Genomic DNA, 8,820 nt, shown 5'->3' with positions numbered 1-8,820 from the left:
GAGATCCATAGGAAGGAATGTGATTGGTCTCTGAAAGCCGTCACTCAACAAAGAACAAATACACGTTTTAAGGTGTTTTTGAGCCGAAACTTGATCCACTTTTAAGACTTCAATGAATCTCTTTCTGCTGGAAATTAAAAATGTTAGAAAACTTTGAGCTGAACAGCAGAAAAAAAACAAACCTCCCCATTGATCGAGATGAGAGAAATTAAAACGTCTCATCTGCTGGTTGTAGTAGAAATAAAAAACAATCTGGAATAAAACGGAATATTGTAACATCAAACATCATAATATAATATAGACTTGTAGTAACTATAAAATTATTATAAAAATGTTTTTTCATTTTGGCACAAACTTTAAAATCATCTCGGTCTAAATTTCATGAGGTGTTCAGGGTCCGAACGGAAAAACGTAAATAATATGGTGACAATAAGAAACAGAGATTTCTGGGATTTTTTAAGACTTTTGGTGTTTTAAGGAAGTTTAATTTTGTGTCACAATAATATTTTGTTACCCGTCAGACGTATTTATACCAAACATTCATTTTGACTGAATTAATCATTTGACACGTAATTTGATTTCTTTTGTTGAAATGCATTTAGAAATTTCACGATATATAATAAAAAAAAGCAACACGGATAAAACAATGAATCCATAAATTGATCTGACTCCTTGAGTTGATCAAAACATTTTACAGCAGAATCGTTAGTGGTTCTGTGGTTTTAGTGTCTCTGTTCTTAAAGAATCGCGTACTGTTTCTTTAAGAACAAACAGAACAGCTGCTCTGCCCTGTGATTGGTTCCTGATTGATTGATTACATTGATGACCTCAGCACAGAGCGACGACTATAAACAGGATTTTCTTTTTTTTTTTTTTAAAGGACTCTAAAAATGGCTGCCAGGTCGCTGAGGCTCCGCCTCCTGACGACGCGTTAAAGGGACAGTGCGTAAAAAATAATCTGCGTAACGAACGCACTCGTGTGGATTTTTAGAATCGGACTCAATCGGTTGCGCTGGCCGGCGTGTTGAGTTTCGCCGTCTCCGGCTCGGCCGCCGTGCCGCCGTTACTGGACTCAGGCTTCACGTCTCTCTGGAACGGAAACCCGGCGCTCTTGACGAACAAGATGAGGTCCAAGAAGAACATCAAGGACGCCAAGAAACCAAACGCCTGCAGGACGAAACCAGGGTTTAAAAACACATCTGAGAGGAAGTTCAGTATGAAGGAGGAGAGGCAGGAGGGAAGGAGAGGCAGGAGGGAAGGAGGAGGAGGAGGAAAGGAGAGGAAAGAGAAGGAGGTAGAAAAGGAAAGGAGTAGTTAGGAAATTAAAGAGGAAGGTAGGGAAGGAAAGGAGTAGTTAGGAAAGAATAACGTGGAGAAGGAAAGGAGTGGTTAGTAAAGGAAAGAGGGAGGCAGGGAAGAAAAATAGGAGTTACGGGAAAGGAAATAGGGAGGTAGAAAAGGAAAGGAGGATGTAGGAAAGGCAAGACGGAGGAAAAGAAGAAAAAGGAGGAGGTCGGAAATGAAAGAAGTAGAGGAGGAAAGAAGGAGGTAGTAAAGTAAAGTAGGAGGCAACAAAGAAAAGAAGGAGGTAGGAGAGGTGTGGATGTTTCCTCACCACAGCACTTCTCTCTAAAGTCGTGTCGCTGTTGCTGGAGGTGAAGATGATCGAGGAGAGGAGGAACACCACCGCGATGACGGCGGTGTACACAAAGTCCTGCAGAAGAAGAAGATGATGAAGCTTTGTGGTTACATATACAAGTACATTAACTCAAGTACTTTGATGTAATTGTACTTTACATTAGTATTTTCACTTTTTTGCTACTTTCTACTCCACTACATTTATTTGATATCTTTATTTAATAGTTTCTCTATAGACTTAGATTATTAAAAACTAAATATAATCAACTAATAAATAATGATGTATTATTATAGATTAGACTACCAGCAGTATATAAAGTCATTAAAATAAGCTCCTTCTTTACCAACATTAAAGTAATAACATTACATTTATATAATTTATATTTAATATTCTGCATAATGAATACTTTTTACTTTCGGTACTTTAAGTATATTTGATGTTAATACTTTTAGTAGAATACGATTTTGAATGAAGGACTTTTACTTGTAACAGAGTATTTTTTTACTGTGGTATTAGTACTTTTACTGAAGTAAAAGATGAGAGTACTTCGTCCAGCTTTGCTGTCCTGTACCTAAACAGATTAAACGTAACGCCGCTTACTGCCTGTAGGGACAGCATTACACCTCGCCGCGTGTAATCTACCGGAAATATATTGGTAGAAGAAGAACCCCGGAAGTAGCGTCCTGCCTTTACTACGCATCGTTTTCTTTAAATGTAAAACATATTTAGCTGCTACAGTCGCAATATACCATTTATATATGTTTATATTCCACGATGCCGTGGCGGTGCTGTGTTCCCGGGTGTAAAGGCTACGACGAGGCGAAGTCTATGGGGGTCGTTTTCCACGGTTTACCGACGAGAGACCCGCAGCGCTGCCGCACGTGGCTCAAAGCGATCCGGAACCCGCGGTTCGATGAGGACACGCCGGTGTCCCGGTACGGAGGAGTGCGGGTGTGCAGCCTGCACTTCACACCCGACGACTACGAGCAGGACTTCCGGGCCAAGATCCTGAACGTCGCGCCCAAACCGGTGCTGAAGAGCGGCGCGGTGCCGTCGGTGTTCCCGGGGAGAGAGCACGGTGAGCCAGCCGGGAATGAGGCGTCACCGCCGGATCCGAAGAGAACCAGAACGGAGGTAAAAAAATAAAAAATATATATACACAATATTAAAACATATTTAAATATTTATAGCGAAGAAATAATGTGGTTTATTAAGTCCAGCTATCTTTAGTTCTCTGTTTACTAAATAATAATTAATGAAGTAGTATTAGTTACTCAAAAAGGGCCAAAACGACACTAAAAATACTCAAATAATGAACTCAAAATATTTAAGTAAAGTCAACTAATAAACTCACAACTTTAAGTAGGTTTGCTAATTGTAATGATTACAAATATATATGTCCTTCATTTATTTAGAAGTATTTTTTCCTGTTTTTGAATATTTGTATTAATAGTAATAATAATTTATTAAGTTCTTTGATTCGTTTTAATTAATATATATATTTATTACTTTATATGAATATTGGAGAACGATCATCATTAAAACTTTATTTACATCGTGATGGTTAACGATAAACATTGATCAGTGCTGATCCGTAACGCCACTAATCGACATCTGTCTCTTTAAATTTAAGATTAGCGTTCTTAGATTAGCGATATTGTTGCGTGACTCATAATTTATGATCACATTGTCGACAGACGAGCGTCGGCGCTGCAGGAAGCTCCTCTCAGTCGCCTCCGGCGGTGGACGAAAGCTTCTGCATCGTGGTGTCGGTCGACCCTCGGGACCACGAGTTCAACACTACGACGTCATCCGACGAAGACGCCGACGAAGACTGCGCCGTCGTCTACAGCCGCAGCCTGATGGAGTTGTTCAGGAGGTGTCAGACTTGCGGGCAGCCAATCACGGACAAGCAGCTCCTCCACTCGGGAGCGCAGGTGAGGGTGAAGTGGAGCTGTCATGGCGGACATGCCGGCGTGTGGAAGTCCTCTCCTCGCCTCAGAGACATCCTCCCGTAACCCCCCCCCCCAACCCCCCAACAACTGCTGCAGTACACTGGACGGACTTTTATTTTGAAATTCAGAAAGAGGGACGCTGCCGCCACGAAGGAAACCGTCCAAAAACTGGTTCAGGGTCAGTTATTCTATTTTATATTCCACTTAAGCATGAAGCAGAAACAACAAGCTGTCCTGTCCGTCACTATCTCCTCATAATAATAATAATAATAAGTTTGTTTTTAGTGACAGAACCAGGTGTCTCTAAGAAGACTTCCTGAGCTTTTGGACTTCAAGCTGACGTGGTCATGAAGAACATCCACTGAAAAAGGTCAGTTTCATTTTTAACTTAAGTGCAGGTCACACTGCCTAGCAAATATTTCAGAATAAAAGCCCTGTCCATAGAAAGATGCTAGAGGGCTTTTATTTTGAAACAAAGTGTCAAATATAAACTCAAACCAGAAACATTACCAGTTTCAATGTCTGTATCTAAACATGTCACATGACATGAAACAAAGTTAATATCTATTAACTCAACACTTCCGCTTGTTGCGTTGATACGGTCTTTTCAAAATAAAGTTCCGTCTTCACAGGAAACTTAGTTAGGTTCAGGAAAAGATCTTCAAATGAGTTAAATAATCACAGAAGTATTTGTACATTTCTATGAGCCTATAAATACTGTTTTGAATTACACCTTGTTAAATTTGTTCATTTTGATTTTAAAAACAAACTCTGTCATCGCGCACATTTAGCTCTTTGCACCATCCTGATTTATTTTTATATTTTCACACTGTTTGTAGAGCAGCACAACTTGAGACTTGTTCTTTAGATAAATAAAGTTTTTAAATCTTATGTGAGAATAAGGACAACAGACTGCAGACACACAGAAAGCAGCTTCCAAAATAAGTCAGGTAGAGCAACAAATCAGATCAGTCGTTTTGTGAACATGGAATGTTATTATGAACTAATCTCATATAATAATGAGCTCATCGCTCTGTGTTTTAGGTTCCGTCGGTGTGAATGAAGTAGAGTGTTCTCTGTTGAAGCTGTAGCTCAGAGCTGTGAACAGTCACAGTGTCCTTTATTTAAAGTGATCAGAGAACGATGAACACATGATTATAAAGTCTGTATGACGTGTATGATTATACACAGTCTAAAACCTGAGACTTAAAGATTCATCATGTTTAAAAGTTTCCTCACGGACGTCACTCTGAATGATCGTGTTCACATTTCACTGAAGCATTCAGTGTTTTATGAATATAAACTAAACTTAAACCATTTGAGTTCTGACTTCACAATATCACAAATTTGTGAGTTTGTTTCTTGTAAATAAAGATGTTTTTCTCATGAAATTGTGACTTTAATTCCATAAATTCAAAATGTATTCGCTGAACATGACCCCTGTACTTATAATAATTATTATTTAAACTCATACATGGTGATAGTTATTACAGTAAAGACAATTTAGTTGCTACTAAACTAGTGTTATTACGGTAAAGACTGAATTTAGTTGCTCTTAAATTAGAGTTATTACGGTAAAGACGGCCTCAGAGAGGAGACGGTCATGAAAGATACATACGTACATTTTCTCATGTTTTTATGAATATAAACTACATTTAAATCTCCATTAAAGTTATGACTACTTGTAATAATTATTATTATTATTAAACTGATACATGGTGATGAGTGAGGTCTTACCAGCTTGGGCCAGCAGCTGATGCCCACCCGTGTGTTGAGGCTGGTGTAGAGGAGGATGAGGAGCAGCAGAGTGAAGAGGAAGGCTGAGCAGCTCACGAACTCAAAGAAGTAGAGAGCAGAGCAGCTGCTGCAGCTGATCACCATCTCCTCTAGGATGAAGGCCACGAAGGAGAGGAGCTAGTGAGGAGAGAGGAAACATCAGTTTATATCTCCTCTAGGATGAAGGAGAGGAGCTAGTGAGGAGAGGAAACATCAGTTTATGTCTCCTCTAGGATGAAGGAGAGGAGCTAGTGAGGAGAGGAAACATCAGTTAATAACTTTATATTTACAGTAGAGTAAACATCTCACATAAAGAGATAAACATGATGTCATAGATACGTTTGTCCACCAGAGGGCGCCGACAGGTTGATTTCTACACTAAGATGTCCGAGTCTCTGGAATAAAACACTTTAATATATAGTAAATTATATATATCTGACTGCTGAGGGAATGATTATTATTGTTATTATTATCGAGCCGATATCCTCTTCATCAGTGTTTTGGTTCATTTTGTTAAAAGATGAATTTAAATTAATCTTTAACTTTTTAACTGCGTCACATCCTTTAATATAACTTGTATTACATCATCTCTTGATTTATGAATGTGACGCATGAAACCAGTACGAGTGTCATCAGCAGTGAACCGCTGAGTCAACAGGAAGAGGACGGCAGCCTCGCCCTCATCCCCCACCCCCCCACACACAGGAACTGTGATGGTACGACCCAGTGAAGCCCCGCCCACATCCAGCTCTCACAAACAATGCAACTGCTGAAATAATTTAACATCATGAATACAGTTATGTTCCATGAAACTCTTTTATCTTCTGTAAGGAGGAGAAAGAGAAGGAGGGAGAGGAGAAGAAGGAGAGGGAGGAAGAGGAGGACTATTTTTATTTAAATACAGAATCAATAAACAGTCGCTACTCTTTAATAAACAACATTTTATAACAAACTGTTTATTAAAGTAAATTGTTTTATAATTGATTTTATTGTAAAACATCTCGAGTCTCATGAAGCCGTTTGTAACTCGTTAGCACACGGACTCTGACTGGTCATGGAGTACTTTCAGTGCGGTATTAGTACTTTCACAGTGCGGTGGTATTAGTACTTTTACTGCAGTAAAAGGATCCGAAATACTTGCTCTGAAATCAGACGACAGATGAGTTTTAGAATAGAACGTGTGTGTGTGTGTGTGTGTGTCATGGAGAGGTTTGACCTCCACATCCTCTTTTTATCCAACGGTCACTAACATGAGGACCCCCCCCCCCCCACACACACACACACACACACACACACACATCTGTTAACTGTTGCAACAGCGGAGGGTCAGCAGCTCTCAGATCTGCTAACGACAGCTCCCTCTGCAGAACTTTCACTTCCCACTCTGAAGAGGAAGGTCCAGAGGTCACACGCACAAGCACACACACAGGTCCACCATGGACAGACCCAGATCTGGAGCTCCAGAAGGAGGAGGAGAGCTCAGCTCCCGGCTGGAGGGAAGTGAGGCACGGGAGAACCAGAACCAGGACTGAGAGGGGCAGACTGTCGGACCTGCTGCAGTAACATTAGAGGTTTTCTAAAGAGAGTCTGGCGCTCAGAGACACTACCACTTTAGTCCACAGGGGGCGACAGAACCAACTGAACTAAATCACACATATCGCCGATTATCGACTTCATCAACGTCCTTCTCGACATCCTGCTGTAACACGTAGTACCAGAACTCACGAGGTGTCCCTGAACTAACCACTTGGATGACTTTGATCCCACCGCGGGCCTTCTCCAGGGTCTCTGTCGGCAACATGAGCCACGAGGTTTTGGGGTTGGGGGCCGTCGTCGAGGCGTAAACTTCAGGCATGATGGAGCTGAACACAAAAAATACTGTTACACACTGAGCGTCACTTCAGAGGACACGCCTCCAGACGGTCCTCGAACTCACCACGGTCTCATTTACCTTCACGTGTGACCAAAGTACTACACTACAGTACAAATATGAGGTACTTGTACTTTACTTCAGTACTTTCTTTTCATGCCACATCATACTTATACTTTATTACATTTATCAGAGAACTTTAGTTCTGTTACAAAGTCATAATTTTACACAAAAAACAAAGAATATATTTATAAAACATATTATGTTAAATATGAAACAAACAGTTTATACTAGTAGTAGTATTTTATTAATATATTATGATTCATTATTTATTTATCAGACACTTTTCTTAAATAATAAAGTGATTTTATTTTAAATATTTCTAGTCACATTGAGACACTTTATCATTTAATTATGACTATGATATAATTATTATTAAATATCATGACATGACGTATGACCTGATTTTTGCAGTGACATCCCATAATGCAACAGGCTGAAGTGGAGCCCAACATGTCAGCAGAAGAAGAAGAAGTTTATTTAAATATAAATGTTCTTTGTTTTCTCAGAGAGAACGTGAAACAGGTCGAGTTCAGGTGAGTTATTATGAAACGAGAGATAATATTTAATCTGCTCATAAAACACACTGAATGCCTCGAGCTCGTCTGTCACCAGCTGGAGCCTGAAACTCATGTTTGTTATTTACAGCGAAACCAAACTGTATTAAAAACTGAGTTTATTCAATAACATGGTGTTTACTGACACATACAGACGCACCTCAGCGCGTGACTAACGGGTTCACTGGAAGCCGTTTAACCATAACGCAGTTTACGTTAGAGATATCTCACATATAGCGGCTCACACACAGCTTTCTGCTGTGAAGAGGTGAGGGGAATGCCACAAGAGTGCAGCCTCTCTGGTGGGACTGTGTGTGTGTGTGTGATGCCGAAGTGCAGAGCGGGTGTCTGTGTATATGTGGAGGTACTTTAAACCGGATGCAGTGTCGCTGCACTAAAGAAACTGCGTGCAAACATAAGTAGACAGATGTTTGAACGCAGACTGGCGCGTGCTCACTCTGCAGGTTGTAACGGCCTAAAACCTTCCGATAAGACAGGAAGCGAGGAAACAGTAATAAATACAACAAAGTCATAAAAGGTTAATGTTTCAGAAACAAACTCACCGTTCAGGGTTCTTCTTCCGGTTCTCAGAAATATAATAAAAATAATAAAATATAAAGTTTCCAGCTGCGAAAGTTCAAACTCCGACTTGAAGCTTGTGAGTTTTTCAAGTTGCGAAACTGACTTCAGTCTCACTTCCGCGTTTACTTTTATTCTGTCAAGTCACACGGAACAAGACGGTCAGCTTCCGGTGATGACTTTCACATTAAAAGTGTTTCCGGTAACCCCGGATGGAAGGGTCTGCTTTCATTTTATTGTGTAAGTTTGAGTTTTTATTATTTAGTTTTGTGGTTTCTCAAAGAAAAAAAGTGCAGTTACTCAGAAACTATTTATAAACAATTTATATATATATATATATATATATATATATATATATATATATATATATATATATAAATTATT

General features: G+C 39.7%; 2 protein-coding genes across 4 annotated transcripts; one reads left to right on the top strand and one right to left on the bottom strand.

Annotated features, from left to right (window-relative positions):
• Positions 1-862: 862 nt before the first annotated feature.
• On the bottom strand, positions 863-8,559 carry cmtm6 (CKLF-like MARVEL transmembrane domain containing 6). Of its 2 annotated transcripts, XM_031877286.1 has the most exons (5): positions 8,421-8,559; positions 7,115-7,232; positions 5,332-5,508; positions 1,616-1,714; positions 863-1,167 (listed from the first exon to the last, which is right to left on the bottom strand). In XM_031877286.1, exons 2-5 carry the CDS (start codon positions 7,223-7,225, stop codon positions 1,000-1,002), a joined length of 555 nt encoding a protein of 184 aa, XP_031733146.1. In that variant the 5' UTR covers positions 7,226-7,232; positions 8,421-8,559; the 3' UTR covers positions 863-999. The 2 variants fall into 2 exon arrangements, with proteins under 2 accessions (XP_031733146.1, XP_031733147.1); XM_031877287.1 differs by lacking the exon at positions 8,421-8,559 and having other exon boundaries at positions 7,115-7,492.
• On the top strand, positions 2,127-5,555 carry LOC116399852 (uncharacterized). 2 transcript variants are annotated; one of them, XR_004213865.1, is made up of 3 exons: positions 2,127-2,773; positions 3,337-3,772; positions 3,880-5,555. XR_004213865.1 is itself a non-coding variant. In XM_031877284.1 (2 exons), exons 1-2 carry the CDS (start codon positions 2,414-2,416, stop codon positions 3,655-3,657), a joined length of 681 nt encoding a protein of 226 aa, XP_031733144.1. In that variant the 5' UTR covers positions 2,127-2,413; the 3' UTR covers positions 3,658-5,555. The 2 variants fall into 2 exon arrangements, 1 of the variants encoding a protein (XP_031733144.1); XM_031877284.1 differs by having other exon boundaries at positions 3,337-5,555.
• Positions 8,560-8,820: the final 261 nt, after the last annotated feature.

The sequence above is a fragment of the Anarrhichthys ocellatus genome, unplaced genomic scaffold, assembly GCF_004355925.1.
Source record: "Anarrhichthys ocellatus isolate YVR2014 unplaced genomic scaffold, GSC_Weel_1.0 scaffold132, whole genome shotgun sequence".
In the NCBI taxonomy this organism is placed as follows: domain Eukaryota; kingdom Metazoa; phylum Chordata; class Actinopteri; order Perciformes; family Anarhichadidae; genus Anarrhichthys; species Anarrhichthys ocellatus.
Note: the sequence above shows the minus strand (reverse complement) of the source record. Positions and strands in the feature narration are given on the sequence as shown.

What these genes read in the sequence shown, in the direction of transcription:
- cmtm6 (XM_031877286.1), bottom strand. Translation starts at nt 7,225, where the DNA reads ATGCCTGAAGTTTACGCCTCGACGACGGCCCCCAACCCCAAAACCTCG. An exon ending in GGATCAAAGTCATCCAAGTG is followed by an intron (nt 5,509 to 7,114) that starts GTTAGTTCAGGG and finishes TCTCCTCACTAG; the next exon opens with CTCCTCTCCTTCGTGGCCTT. An exon ending in CTTTAGAGAGAAGTGCTGTG is followed by an intron (nt 1,168 to 1,615) that starts GTGAGGAAACAT and finishes TTCGTCCTGCAG; the next exon opens with GCGTTTGGTTTCTTGGCGTC.
- LOC116399852 (XM_031877284.1), top strand. Translation starts at nt 2,414, where the DNA reads ATGCCGTGGCGGTGCTGTGTTCCCGGGTGTAAAGGCTACGACGAGGCG. An exon ending in CGAAGAGAACCAGAACGGAG is followed by an intron (nt 2,774 to 3,336) that starts GTAAAAAAATAA and finishes CATTGTCGACAG; the next exon opens with ACGAGCGTCGGCGCTGCAGG.